A 15,461-nucleotide genomic window follows, 5' to 3' on the forward strand; every position below is an offset into this window, starting at 1 on the left:
GCAGGTTGTACTGCGGGTCCCTGACAGGCCCATTTCCAGGGTGATTAATGAGCACAGAGGCCTTACGCTACCTAAACCAGTCCAAAGTGAGTCTGCATAGGAATTGCCCTTGAGTGCTCTCCTGCAGCAGGGAGAGAGGGAAGAGAGGGAGGAAGGGAGGGGGACAACTTCTTTAACACACACTGCCTGGAGCCCGATAGTGGAGACAGTGATGCTGAAGCAGGGGGGCACAGGACCTACGCCAGCCCACAGATGCTGGAGCCCGTCTTAATACACAGCACATGTCAGAATGTCTTTACCTAAACCTCAGAAAACCACTTGGACATTTTTTCTCAAAAGCAGAAAACTTTCCAGAATGTTCAAAGAGGAAAGAAAATGATAGGATTTACCAGTGCCATCAAGGAAATTTACACAGTGTTGCCTGGACAGAGCTGTTTATGAAGGTGCATCTCACAAAAATTGTCAATAACTTGCTCAAAACAAAACCAAACAAAGCCAATTAGAAAAAAAAAAAAAACTAACCAAACAAAACAAAACCATTTTTTATAACAATTCAGTATATATACAATAGCAGATAAATAATGAATTAGTAAAAATTCTGCAAATTAATAAAGTACAATCAAAAACATACATAATAAAATAAAATGTTGGAGTACACGGTGAAAACTATTACATGCAAAAGACCTAAATGGTTCTAAAATAAGTTTTATCAACTTAGTTTTATTATTTTTTTTTAACTTAAGTAAATTTTTTTTTTTTTTTACTTACTTACTATATTTTTATTACAATTTTTATTATTTTTACATTTTACTTATTATTTTTCCTTATTATTCCTCTGAATTTGGGGATACATTTTTCTTAATCGATTAAAAACAAATACAGTAATAAGCATATAAATTTAATTGTCACAAAAATAAAATGTTTGCGTAAAAACTATTATATGTATTACATTTTTTTACTTATTTATTAACATATTTTTACTTATTTTTTTGTATTTTTATTATTTTTATTATTTTTATTTACTAAATTCTGCTTATTATTTTTACTTATTAGTCCTCTCAATTTGGAGGTAGATTTTTCTTAACTGATTAAAAAAATGAATAAAATAAAATAAAATAAAATAAAATAAAATAAAATACAATCTATTTCTTAGAGGGACAAAATAGAAAATATACAAATAAAATAAAATATACATAATATATAAATAAAATAGAATAAAATCAAATCAAATAAAAACATAAAATAATGAAAAACAGCTAAGCAACCTGTTTTATAGGGATAAAATAGGAAGAAAAAAACATACTCGTAGGGAAAATAAATTAACTTATTTATTTCTTTTTATTATTATTATTTTATTATTATAATTGTATAATTATAATTTTCCCTTATTATTACCTACTTAATTCTACTTAATATTTTTAATTATTTCTCAGAATTAGGGGATAAAACAAAATAAAAAAATATAAAAAAAAAAAATCCAGAGAGAGAGAGAGAGAGAGAGAGAGAGAGAGAGAGAGAGAGAGAGAGAGTCAGTCTAACCTAAAATTAAAATAAAAACAAACCTAAATAGTAATGTATAAAATATTAACACAAATGTACAACAAAAAAAAAAAAAAAACTAAAATAAATAAAAAATTGAAAACATAAAAAAAAAAATAAAAGCTAATTCATTAAAAATAAATAAACACTATACAACTGTGTATATATAATATTAAAATAACACTGTCCAGAATGGCTCTGATTATATGAATCTTTTGCAAATTAATTTCAAGCCAGTCAAACACTGCTCCACATTTTGCAGCCACTGAACGTCATAATCTTTTACAGTTGTGTGTGAGTGTGAGAAAACAGCTTCTGCATCCACATAAGGAAAAAAGGGTTTCCACACGCGTCAATGGAAGCAAAGGTCACAGAGTTTGCTCCACGTTTTTTGGAAGCAGTTCTGATTAAGTAAACCTGAACTGGTGTAGGCAACCCTAGTAAAAGTTTAAAAGACAGGGCCGGACACATTGAGAAGAAGGGGCTTAGTTTTACCTGTCTTGCGGAGCGGGAAGTCATCTTTGGGGTCGTACATTCCCAGCACCGGGTGGTTGTAAGTGGAAATCCCTGTCTGAGGCGGTGAGCTCTGGTCCAGGGAGCTGTGCTGGGTTTTCCTGTGGAACAAATCACAAACACACACATAGGTACTCAAATATGTGCATTTCTAGACATTTCCACACACAGCTGCTCTCCATTCCCAGCAGCGGGACGCTTTCTGCCAACTAACGAGAACGCAAACTCAGATCACCCATAATGCCTCAGTGCAGGCTAAAAGACAGAGGCGGGGCATCGTTTTGTTTACAAACAAACATGCTTGGGTATGACACACTTTCAGACTGCAAAACATCAGCTCTTGCCCATCAAAGCTCAGCAAAAAGAAAGGGATTTGCTGCTTCTAAATAGGAAAAACCACTGCTATGGGGCATCTGAGGTCAGCTGGCTTCCCCGCAGGCCCAAGAATTTAATCTGGCTCACCGTCAGCCCGTCTCAAACAGGCCAGGAGCTCCAGTGATCTGTTTTAATAGCACATGGAAGCTACACAAATGACTCACTTTCGGTCAACCCTAGTGCAAATGTTGTAATCAGTATGTCGGAAATGAGGAAGCAACTGGCTGAAATGTTCGCTGCCGTTCAAAGGTTTGAGGTCAGTTTTTTTTTTTTTTTTAAGAAATTGATTTGATTTAGCAAGGATGCATTTAATTGTACCAAAGTGACAGTGAACAAAAGTAAGTCTAGACAATGTTACTTGGACATTGTGAAGGTGCATCTCATAAAAATTGACAAAACAAAACAAAAAAAGCACAATTTTATAGTTTATATATGTACATTTGCATTGCAATTAAACAATGAATCTGTAAAAAGTTATCTGCTATATTATCTGCTACAATAACATTAATAAATTAATAAAGTACAATCATAAGTATACATTACTGCAGTGTTTGTTGTACTAAATTTGATAATATTAATAAAAAAAAACGTCATTACAGTACTAAGCATTTAAATTTAGCTGTCATGAAAATAAAATGTTAGCGTAATCTGTTTATTGAAAGTTTTTAACTTATTTATTTTTACTTATTATTATTATTTTATTATTCTTTATTAATTTTTAATTATCTATTATTATTTATTTATTTTTACTTATTATTATTATTTACTTAATTTTACTTATTACTTTTACTTGTTATTCTTCTGAATTTGGGGAAGAGAATTTTCTTAATTGCTAAAAAAAAATTGTCATGAAACTAAAAAATTAAAAATTAGCTTTTAAATTCATTATTATTATTATTATTATTATTATATTATTTTACTTATTTTTGCTTATTATTTACCCAATTCTACTATTTTTACTTATCATTTTTCTTAATAAATAAGAAAAATAAAATAAAATAAAATAAAATAAAATAAAATAAAATAAAAATAATGAAAAACAGCTAAACGCCTGTTTCTTATAGGGATAAAATGGAAAACATACAAAAAAATTAATAATATATAATATAAAAAATATAAACAAAAAAAATAAAATGAAAAACCAACCTATCGCTTTCTTATAGGGAAAAAAAAAAAAATAAAACCAACCTATCGCTTTCCTATAGAGAAAATAAAATATAAAAAATAAAATAAAATAACAGAAAACAGAACAATAATAAAAAGCACATACAATAGTAGTAGTAGTGGTAGTAATAATAATAATAATAATAATAATAATAATGTTTTTATTGTATTGTAAATAATAATTCTGTATTTTATTGTATTTTAGATAATAATAATAATAATAATAATAATAATAATAATAATAATAATAATAAATTATAACATTTAAAAAGAATTTAAAAACATTTGAAAAAGATTTAAAATCTATTTGTGTGTATATATATATATATATATATATATATATATATATATATATAAAAACATACACACACTCACATTTATAAATTCAACAAATTCTAAATAAATTTCATTTATGACTAAAAATATAAGGCAGATACAATAATAATAATATATTTTTTTAATTGTATTTTCGATCAAATAAATCAAAAACGTAAAAATATATATTTTTTGTATGTATAGGTATATATGCACACAAATATTTACACATTCAACAAATTCAGCTGTCATCACAGGAATAAATGTCATTTTATGTATTTAAAAATATAAAGCAAATACATTAATAATAATAATAATAATAATAATAATAATAATAATAATGATTTATTGTATTATAGATTAAATTAATGCAGCCTTGTTGAGCATTAAAGACTATCAAAAACATTTCAAATATCCTACTGGCCCCAAACTTTTGAACAGTAGTTTATGTACTCGAGTACATGAACGCAAAAGTCTTGAACATGTCTTTTAAAAGTAAGTTCTCTTTCCATTTTCTGAGGCTCACAGATGAGGAGTGTGAAAGGTGTGTTTGATGGAGTGTGAGTTCTTCACACAAACACGCCCCTATTCACATCCACACCCTCGCACACTGACACACGCCTGCTCTTCACCGCTATCTTTCACACATGACGAGTTCCCCAATCAAAACTTGTTCAAATATTTCAAGAACCCAGAGGTGACAACTAGCTACATCTTTTGTGTGCTGAAAGGAGAAACAAAGCTGTCAATCAATTAAAGCAGAAACTTACATAACATGCTTTTACTTGGCATTCTGCTGCAAGCGAACAACAAAACGACAAGTTTGGCATCAGCTTTGTGTAGCTTGTGTATCTTTAGCTCTGCTTTGTTCTGTTATAAAGATCTATCTTAGAGATCACAGCGCTTAATACAGGTGTAAACAGGTTCAAACAACCGTAGTATTCAGTCTCTCAAACCACATACAGAGGTAGTTTAAACACTTGTGACCACACTGTATTCATAGTTTAAATGCTGTTCTGTCCTGATGCATCTCAGATAACAGTGAACACCAACTACTCACTTGTCAATCAATCACATATGGAGAAAATAAAGAAAATAAAAGAAAATAAAAGAACAGAATTAAACTAAACAAAAAACAGCTGTTTTTTTCCTTAAAGGGAAAATAAAATATAGAAAATATCCTATAAGATAATAATATGAAAATACCATGCTCAAAATGACATTTTTGTGATGAGATTAAAATTCAGATATATGTTTAAAAAGCATATAAGATATTTTTATAATTAGTTTTTAACTTTTTTATTCTTTTTTTAATAGGTACTGTTCAGCACTTTTTTATTAATAATATTTATATATTATTTTATTAATATTTTTATCAGCATATACTCGCATGCTGACAAAGTCTAAACATTTTTTATTTCTGTTTTTATATTTATTTCCTTAATTTCCATTTGTCTTTTTATTATTTTGACACTTTCATTAATTTTTTCATATCCCTTTTTTGATAGCCACAAGTTACAAGTTTTGTTTTTTTTTAAGAAATTGATTTTATTCAGCAAGGATGCATTACGCATTAAATTAAACAAAATATGAACACGAGAGTAAAGATTTTAAATTGCTACAAAACATTTCTATTTCAAATAAATACTTATCTTTTGAACTTTCTCAAAGAATCTGCTATTTTAATTTTAATTTAAATATACATAATGATTTTTTTTATATATAAATATAGATATTAAATTGCATTTTATTTATTTATTTTTTTTTTAAATGTTATTGTAGCAGATAACTAAGTAAATAATCTTAAGACATTACTTGATTATTTAGTTATTTCTCTAATTTCCATTTGGCTTTTTATTATTTTGAAACTTTTATTTATTTATTTATTTATTTACTGATCCCTTTTTTGATAGGTGAAACACTTGAATCAAAGTGAACAAAAATGACATTAAAGATTTGACATTTCTATCTCAAATAAATACTTATCTTTTAAACTTTCTCAAATATTTCTTTTTTTTCAGATCCCTTTTTTGATAGGTGAAACACTTCAGAAAGTGTTTTTTTTAAGAAATTAATTGTACTCAGCAAGGATGCATTATGCATTAAATTGAACAGAAATGATTTAATTTACACACACACACACACACACACACACATATATATATATATATATATAATTTTTTAAATATAAAATTGCATTTTTTTATTTTTTTTTATGCATTTTTCTAAAAATATATTTATATATTTTAGCAGATAATCTAGCAAATAATTAAGTAAATAATCTTAAAACATTACTTGATTGTTTGGTTATTTCTCTAATTTCCATTTAGCTCTTTATTATTTTGACACTTCTCTGCTTTTTCTTATACTTTTGATAGGTGAAGCACTTGTGAAAACCTGGTTATTTTTACTTAAAAAAAACAAAACAAAAACAAACAAACAAAAAAACAGAAAAGAGCCTCTCTCTGAGACAAGTTGCATGTTCATGTTAACTGTAAACTGCGTGCAAATCTGACTCGATTGACTGCTTTGTTAAAGCCAGATGTAAACAGGACCTTTTAAAACATCAGCAGGTTGCAATACTCACCCGTACCAGTAGCGCGGGTCATTTGGCAGGCAGTGGTTGAGGCTTCTCTGTGCCAGCGCTTTCTTCTTGTTGAGGACAAACTCCTGCAACCTCATCTTCACCTCAGTGCTCGCCACAGCGCCTGTCGATCAGATCCCACAGTTCAGGAAGATCACAAACATCCAAGCAGCGGGACATTAATGGCATTTTCTCAGCCTCTAGCTGTGTTATACCGCTAGATTTCTCTAAAAGCCCCGGGAAGGGGAGTTATGCATTTGCGGCTGTCAATTTCTTCACCATTTCTACACCCTGTAATTTACAGTGCTGTAATTTCGCCTTCTAAATGCTCTTAAAAAACTCTTAATAGTCTGAGACAGAGAAGATCGAACAGTGCCCAATTGATCACAACTACAAAGGCTGACACTTGTTTTCTGGTGTCGATAAACAGCTCTTCCACTCGGTTCAGATATCTCTTCACATCTGAGAGAAACGGCCCCTTTATCCGGTCTTAAATAGAGAGCAAACTCTCTATTCCAAATCCACAGAGACCGCGGCGGTTAAACAAAGATGTCTTTTTACTTGCTATTGTTCCCTCTCTCAAAGAAACACATCAGATGGATGAATTCTCACACCTTTTTCTTCAATTACCACCTTTCCCATCGTCTGTAAACATGTCCCCAGAGGCCGTCACTGGTGTACATACACATCTGCGCCGCCAGACAACACGCGCTCCTCGCAGGCAACAGGTGACCGCCGTGTCAACGACAACAGTGACGGATAAAAATAGACCGGTTGTACTGTGCTACTAGAACATTTCAGATAAGCATACACCATCTGATAAAACAACTAATGCAAAATGTCACCAAACCCGAGTATTAAGACTTGCATGGCTTAATAAAACATACATTATGTCTTTTACTGAAATCTGTAGTAGAAAACCTACGAAAGACTTGCACTGTTAAAAAAATCCACATCATTTTATACATATTTTGGACTATGGGGGGCGCCATTATTTCGATGACTTGAAACGGTTGCACTCGGTAAACTACTACCACTGACGAGCTGCGCAAATTCACACTGATAATGAACATGGATTTGCGCAGCTCGTCAGTGAACAACGGCTGTGTGTAGTATATACGGCTCAACGTGAAATCACGCACCTGATGGCATTTACCGCTGATTACAGAACCGGCTTTACTGACAAAACGCGCAAGCATTTCGGCCGATACGTTTCGGTGCATCCCTACATTTTACATCATCGAAATAATGGCGCCCCCCATAGTACAAAATATGTACAAATGATGTAAATCTTTCATGGGTTTTCTACGACATATTTCAGTAAGGGACATCATTTATGTTACAGATGTGGCCATTAAGAATGAACATTTTTTTCCTCATGACAGCATGCAGAAAAAACTGCAATTTTATATAACAACTTTGACAACATTTTTAAAAATCTGCAGGCGCTTTTTCAGATTTTTTAAAATGTTGTGTCTTAATACCGGGGATCCCTTCAGACTGCAACAAACTTAAAATAGCTTAATTTACATACAAAGTTGCAAATTTAACATGTGTGCAAAACTGTAATTTTACATAAAACATCTGCAAATGAGCACCGTTTCCATCCAACGAGTCAAAACGAACAAAATTGACACTTCCAAATAAACATGCACTAGATATCACTAAGCAAAATAGGAGAAGCCACTGAATATAATCATTTTCATAGATAAATGACTTGCTCTTCAGAGCGAGCAAATAAAACACAAAAAAATTCGGTCATTGCTTTCAGAGGTGGATGCCTGCTATTTGGGAACCCAGTCATGAAGACATTCAGGGAGGCAATTTAATGGACATACTTTGATGACAGACTTTGCTCAGGCATTTCAGAATGACCATAAAATTTCAGAAGCTTTGCAACGAAATCAATCAACTGGTTAGTCAGGTTTTGCTGTCTCTTAACATAACAGTCACATTTTTTTAATGCACACGAAGGAGTTTATTCTGCAAAGGCGTTTCCATCTTCCATTATTCACATTAACCCTTTTTCAAACAAGACAAAAACCACCACAAGTGAGCGCAAAAAAACTTTTTTATAAATTTACCATTTTCATCATTAGTTTCTGATGTGATGCTTCTAAACACACATAAAAATGGTGATGGAAACAGCTAATAACAATCTTCTTAGCCATCAGACCAATGATTTTGGCAAAAAATACCAAACTCATCAATGTTATCTTACGACCAATTCATACATATTTTACGAGATGACTAATTCGTACAAATTCATACGACCTCACTTGTACTATTTTATAGAGTTTGAATTGGGGAACTTGTAAAATACGTCTGATTAAGCAAAATTATATAAATTCATACAAGTTTGTTCGTAAAATTTGTACAAATTAACCACCTTGTAAAATACGCACGAATCGGCATGAGATACGGGTTGAACTCATAGGCCATACACACACCAGCTACGTTTCCATCCACCTATTTTTAATGCACATTTTAATTCCAATTTATGGAGTTATTAAGTAGACAGATGCAGGTCACAATATTTTTGTATGCTAGTTATTTCCAAGATATTTGAGTTTATTATGAACTTGTTCAATTATTTTTTTTTTTTTTAGCAAGATCTGGCAACACTAATGAGTTTAAACATATCCAGTGATTGTTGGCACTTCACATACAGAAAAGACGCAACTCGTGTTAATACGTGTTTAAATATGTGATTAACAAGTAGCTTTTTAATTTAGTTCTGTACACACTGAATAGAACTGCTGTAAATGCGATGTCATTACTTTAATTTTTTTAATGCAGTTGTCACTTCAGTAAATTACTGAACCGCACAATTAAACTTCAAAGGTGAATTGACAACCAAATTCATCTGCAATGTGAACATGGCCATAGTGAAGGAAAATAAACCACAGTTACTCAATAGCAACTATCCCAGCATCTGGATAGTGAGTTTTATATGAGCAAACAACCTTAAAATATTGTTTTATTTTTGCTCTTTATTGAAAATTATTTTAGAAAGAAAACTGTGGTTAAAAAGAAACGATGCAGGCCAGACACAACCTCACATTATCTACAGTGGTGCCATACAAGTCTTTGACAACAATATGGGCATTTGACTATTACTTCAGCCTGAAAGTTTTTAATTTTGGTTAGGAAAAGCAATTATAATGCTGAGACAGACATCCATGCCGCAGTGCTGATTAGCCTAATAAATCAAAGACCTTTACGTGTTTCAGTCAGGTAATTAGTTTTTCACTCACTCTCTTGGCCGCGTTCTTTGTTTTTAAGTAACTGGAGCTTCTGTTCCCGCTGCTGTTTCTCCAGCTCCTGTTCCTGACGATGGCGCTCCAACTTCCGCTGGTGTTCCAGGAGCTCCTGCTGATGTTTCAAGGCCAGCAGGTCTTGCTGATGCTAAAGGGGAACAAAAAAATTAACATTGTTTAAGCAAGTACAGTGGACCATGATTTAAATTGTCCTAAAGTCATAATCAAAAATTGTCTTTATTTTATTATTTTATTTTATTTTATTTTATTTTATTTTATTTTATTTTATTTTATTTTATTTTTTATTTTATTTTAATTTAATTTAATTTAATTTAATTTAATTTAATTTAATTTAATTTATATTTTGTACATAACATTATCCTGTGTTAGATTCTTTGGTGCATGCTATTTCAAATATAATATATACATAAAAAATAAATATAAAAAGTGTAACATAAAAAAAATTCCAAATTAAAATAACACTATTGTTTAATAATAGAAACTAAAAACTTTTATTTAGCAAGAATACATTCGAATGATCAAAAGTGTCAGTAAACTCATTTACAGTACAATTTACAATTACTTACAAAAGAGCTTTTTATTCATCAAAAAAATCCTGAAAAAAAAATGTTTTGTTTCTACATAAATATAGGCACATATATTTATGTAGAAACAAATATGCACAACTACAACACTGTTTTCAACACTGATAATAATAATAAACGTTTCTTGATTAGTAAATCAGTTTATTAGAATGATTTCTGAAGAATCATGTGACACTGAAGACTGGAGTAATGATGCTGAAAATTTAGCTTTGCATCACATGAATTAATTACATTTTACAATATATTAAAATAGAAAGTAATTATTTCAAATTGCAATAATATTTCATAATATTATGGTTTTTATTGTATTCAATTTTATTGTATTCAAATAAATAAAGCCTTGGTGAGCATAATATATTTTTTTTCTTTGAACTTTTATTTTTATTTATTTATTTATTTTACTGTATTTATGATCAAATAAATAAAGCCTGGTGAGCATAAGAAACTTTTTTCTTTAAACGTGTATTTTTATGTATTTACGTATTTGTTTATTTATTTATTTTACTGTATTTATGATAAAATAAACCCTTGGTAAGCATAAGAAACCTTTTTCTTCAAACTTTTATTTTTATTTTGAACTTATTTATTTTTTTTATTTATCTATCAGTTTTTTTGTTTGTTTACTGTATTTATGATCAAATAAATGAAGCATTGGTGAGCATAAGAAACTTTTTTCTTTAAACTTGTATTTTTATGTATTTATGTATTTGTTTATTTATTTATTTTACTGTATTTATGATAAAATAAATAAACCCTTGGTAAGCATAAGAAACCTTTCTCTTCAAACTTTTATTTTTATTTTGAACTTATTATTTTTTTTTATTTATCTATCAGTTTTTTTGTTTGTTTACTGTATTTATTTATTTATTTTTACAATTTTACCAATCAGATTATGGTAGTAAAATAAGATGAAGACAGCATTTCACACTGACTCAAGACAAACACGGCGACTCCAAATTCGCATCACTAATAACAAGATGCAATTGATGGAAATACCGACATCATACAAGAACGAAGTTCCTGAATGTGTTTATTGATGTCTCGTTGTGCAGCATAAAAGCAACATTTCACTTTTTCCCCAAATGAACCTAACATAAGCAATTACCTCAACAGCGCCCAGACTAAAATGAGCATTTAAAGACGCTGGTAATCTCTCTCACACTGTGCTCTGTAAATGCAGCCATTTCGTCTAACATTTCCCTTCAACTGCATTTCCACTTCTGCAGTTATTTAGCTCAGCAGCAGTCACATCCATTACTGGCTTGTGATGATGGGCAATATCAGAGCTGTATACAGCTGATGCTTGGATGTTGAGTGGATATTGGTGATTCTGGTCAGTTAAATCACATTAACACTGGCACACATGGCTAGTCCGTAAGCAAGCGGTTACTTAAGTAGATGTAGCATTTATCCGAAGCGACTGAAATCTCAATACTTCTCTCTTGTCGGTTATATAAGTCTTTCCTCTCACTTTCCACATCTCTTTCTGCAGATCCTGAGAGATCACCAGCGATGAGTCATGGGCGTCTGTCACTTGGCAGAGCGGGGCTGGAGGCCGTGATGACGCGAGAGAGAAGAGAACCGCAAAGACTCTTCCTCATCAGGCAAAGCTCTGACATTTCTAACTGGAGCTTTTCAATCCATGACATCTACCTCACCTCATCAATATGCATGGCTCTAACCACCATTTCACATCGCATCTGGGCTGTTTAAGACTAGAAATTGACAATGGTGTGAGCCGATCTTAAGAACAGCATGCTTTTCCTCACAAAAATCCTTTGTATTAATCATCATTATTAATTATTATTACAAAATCAAGAGCAGTACTCCACAATTTTGTCAGGATCAAATGAGTTCCTGTATCATTCATTCATAAGCTATTTACTGTATAGTATGCTATTTTTGTTTAAAAAAAAAATGTACCTGAGCAGTATTAAAGAGCCTGGGTAAATAATCCCAAACACCATGTCAGATGCAGCTTCTGTTTCACCTTTGCAATGTAAAGATGTCTCTTGTTGATGTTGGAAAAAAAAAAAAATGATTGTAACAGTAATAGTACTGAAGTATTTGACATAAAAAAAAAACAATAAAACAAAAGTACAAAAAAAAAATTAATAAATTAATTTTAAAAATAAAAATAAATTTCTGACCCTGTTGCTTGGTCAGTGCATTGCAATAAACATTGTAAAGTACTTCTTTTATGTGATTGTTATTCAAGACTGTTATTCAAGATTGTTATCATAACCTATACAAGGTTTAATGTATACAAATAGGAAAGATGATCTATTATTTTCCCCCAGAAAATGTTATGAAATATATTAAATATCCTGAATTTAAATGTTATTTAAGTAGATTTTATTTCATATATAAAATAAATCACTTATAATATAATATAAAATAATATCATATAATATAATAATGCTTAATTAAAAGTGATATTTAAATGCATTAAATACTTAACTTAAATGTTTAGAAATAAAAATATATAAAATAATAATTATAATAAATTATATTTATTATAATTTTATTTATCCCTATTATAATTATATTTATCCCTATCATAGATATATATTTTATTTAAATAAAATTAATTCAAGATAAAACAAATCAAAAATTCAATGTTATATATATTATAATTATAATTATAATCTAATATAATGCTTAATTGAAAGTCATTTTTTATAATGACCATTTAAATGCATTAAATATTTAATTGAAATGTTTATAAATAAAAATTATAGAAAATAATAATATAATAAATGATATATAAATATATACATATAGAATAAATAAATAATATATATATAATATAGTATAAATAAATAATATATAATAGTTTTTTATTTATTTATAAAATGAATTCAAGATGCAATGTTATATATATATCATAATTATCAATTATATCTATTTAACTTGGTTATTCAAAGGTAATTAAAAGAAATAATCAGCAGATAAATAAATATATATTTTTTTAATTTAAAGCCATTGAACTTACATATGCACAAGTGTGTGTGTGTGTGTGTGTGTGTGTGTGTGTGTGTGTGTGTGTGTATGTATGTATGTATGTATGTATGTATGTATGTATGTATATATATATATATATATATATATATATAGGTAAATAACTAATAAATCAATTGTACAAATAAATGTAATATAATAATTATTATTATTACAATTATTAATAATAATATTATTATAAATAATATATACATATATAATAAATATTTTTTTTTATTAAAAAAGATACTAAATACATACATATACTTGGTTAATTTAAAGTTAATTTAAAGGAATAATCAGCAGATAAATAAATAAATAAATAAATAAATAGACAAATAAATAAATAAATAAATGTTTTTTGCTATTTAAAGCCATTGAATTGACATATGCAGTGAATTTACATCTCAATTAATTTAAAGAAATAAGCAGATAACAAATACATATATAAATATAAATACACTGTATTTGAAAGATAACTTGACAGTCAGAATAAAGTGTAATAACAGATGAAGCACTTAGATCTACATATGAAACTACAATTTACATGCTTTATTTCCTTTCATGCCAGCTAGCCAGCTCACAGCCTCCGGCATGACGAGAGCATCCAAAAACAATAGCAAAATAATGAAAATGCATTAGACAAATAAATGTTTGACACAGGAAACATCTCTTTCACCATCTCTGCAGTTTGCAGCCCATGAAAAACAGCAGAAAAACCCAGTCGCCTCTCCTCTCCCTATCATCAGCAAGGTGTCACGGGAAAAGCGCGGCATCCATCAAACCCCTGCACTACGCTTTGTCCGTTTAGCAGCGAGATTAGCTCTGACACTGCCCGCAGCCCGGGAGGCTATTTATAGCTCGCTCAGGGCTGCCTCTCTCCCATTGGCCAGAAACCTCACTGTGGCAAGCACAGCAAAGCCGGAGGTCTGCTGAGCTCACAGGCTCCCGGTGTTTCCCAAGGACAGAGTTCCCATAGCGATCGCAGTCACCCATCGCCCGTCCCGCCTCACAATGAGAGCTCAGTCTGGAGGCCAATGACAGCAGCGCTGCCTCAGGAAACCACAGACACGACAAGGGCTCTGCATCACGCTCGCCAACAAATGCTCAAAATCCAAACAAACTCAATTCCTCACAAAGAAATGGAAAATCAAAGACAGAAGCGTGGGAAGTCTTGAAGGAAGGGAGGAACGGAGACGAGAACCTCAGCGTCGTGAGCTTTTTACAGGAACGGAATCAAAATTCTGTCATTATTTACTCGACCTCATGTCGGACCAAATCCATGTGCACTTACTGTATCCATGAAACACAGAACGAGGAAATTTAAGCAGCACTCCTTCATTCAACTAGTTTAGTGACTATGACTGTCAGGCTCAAAAAAGCTCCATAAAAGTATCATAAAAAGTAATCAATATGGCTTGTGAGCTTGATTTATGTCTCTATATGGTAACTTTGTGTAACACACTGAAATCTCAGGAATCCAACAAAGCCACAGCTTTCAATATAAATATGGGTTTTATTGTAGACACACTGACTGCACCAGGCTTGACATCAATGAATGGTATTTAAAAATCAGCTGGTTGAAAATGTAGTACTGGTTTTTCATTTAAACCAGTATAGAGTGCTGCAAACTAAAACATGGACATTTTGCATTTCCAGTTCCATCATGCCAAAGCTTTTTCAAATGGCTTTTCAGTTACGTGCTTGAAATAAAGTCTATGATTAACTATGAGATATATACAAAAAATGAGAAATGCACAAAAATATACCTAGGGCCCTAAGAAATGTGTTTTATTCTCCCCCATTTTCTTTTGTCTCTTTCTTTTCTTTTCTTTTTCAAAATTTTTTTTTTTCTGTTTTAATTTTTCTGAATTCTATTTTTTTTTTCCATTTAAATTTTTGAATTAAATTCAAATCATTTTTTTCCATTTTAAATTTTAGTAATCAAAAAGCATATCTATACCTAAAATTCTGAAATTAATACAATTTAATAAAAACGTATTAAAAAGTTAACAAAAACTACATTTTTATGGTCACATAAAATCTGTTTTATTTTTCACCAAGTTCAGCTTTATTTTTCTCAAATTCTGTGTTTACCGTTTAATT

The 15,461-nt window shown here is 30.3% G+C and overlaps 1 protein-coding gene across 3 annotated transcripts in view; it reads right to left on the reverse strand.

The window, feature by feature from the left end:
- The window catches only part of hdac4 (histone deacetylase 4), a 296,174-nt gene that overhangs the window by 115,688 nt on the left and 165,025 nt on the right, over nucleotides 1-15,461 (reverse strand). For all 3 annotated transcript variants that reach the window (XM_051119035.1, XM_051119036.1, XM_051119037.1), the window contains 3 exons: nucleotides 9,748-9,898; nucleotides 6,494-6,614; nucleotides 2,035-2,153 (listed from right to left, as the gene is read on the reverse strand). In XM_051119035.1, the coding sequence (XP_050974992.1) occupies nucleotides 2,035-2,153; nucleotides 6,494-6,614; nucleotides 9,748-9,898 (391 nt within the window). The remainder of the gene's footprint in view (nucleotides 1-2,034; nucleotides 2,154-6,493; nucleotides 6,615-9,747; nucleotides 9,899-15,461) is intronic.

Source organism: Labeo rohita, chromosome 9, assembly GCF_022985175.1.
Source record: "Labeo rohita strain BAU-BD-2019 chromosome 9, IGBB_LRoh.1.0, whole genome shotgun sequence".
Classification (NCBI taxonomy): Eukaryota; Metazoa; Chordata; class Actinopteri; order Cypriniformes; family Cyprinidae; genus Labeo; species Labeo rohita.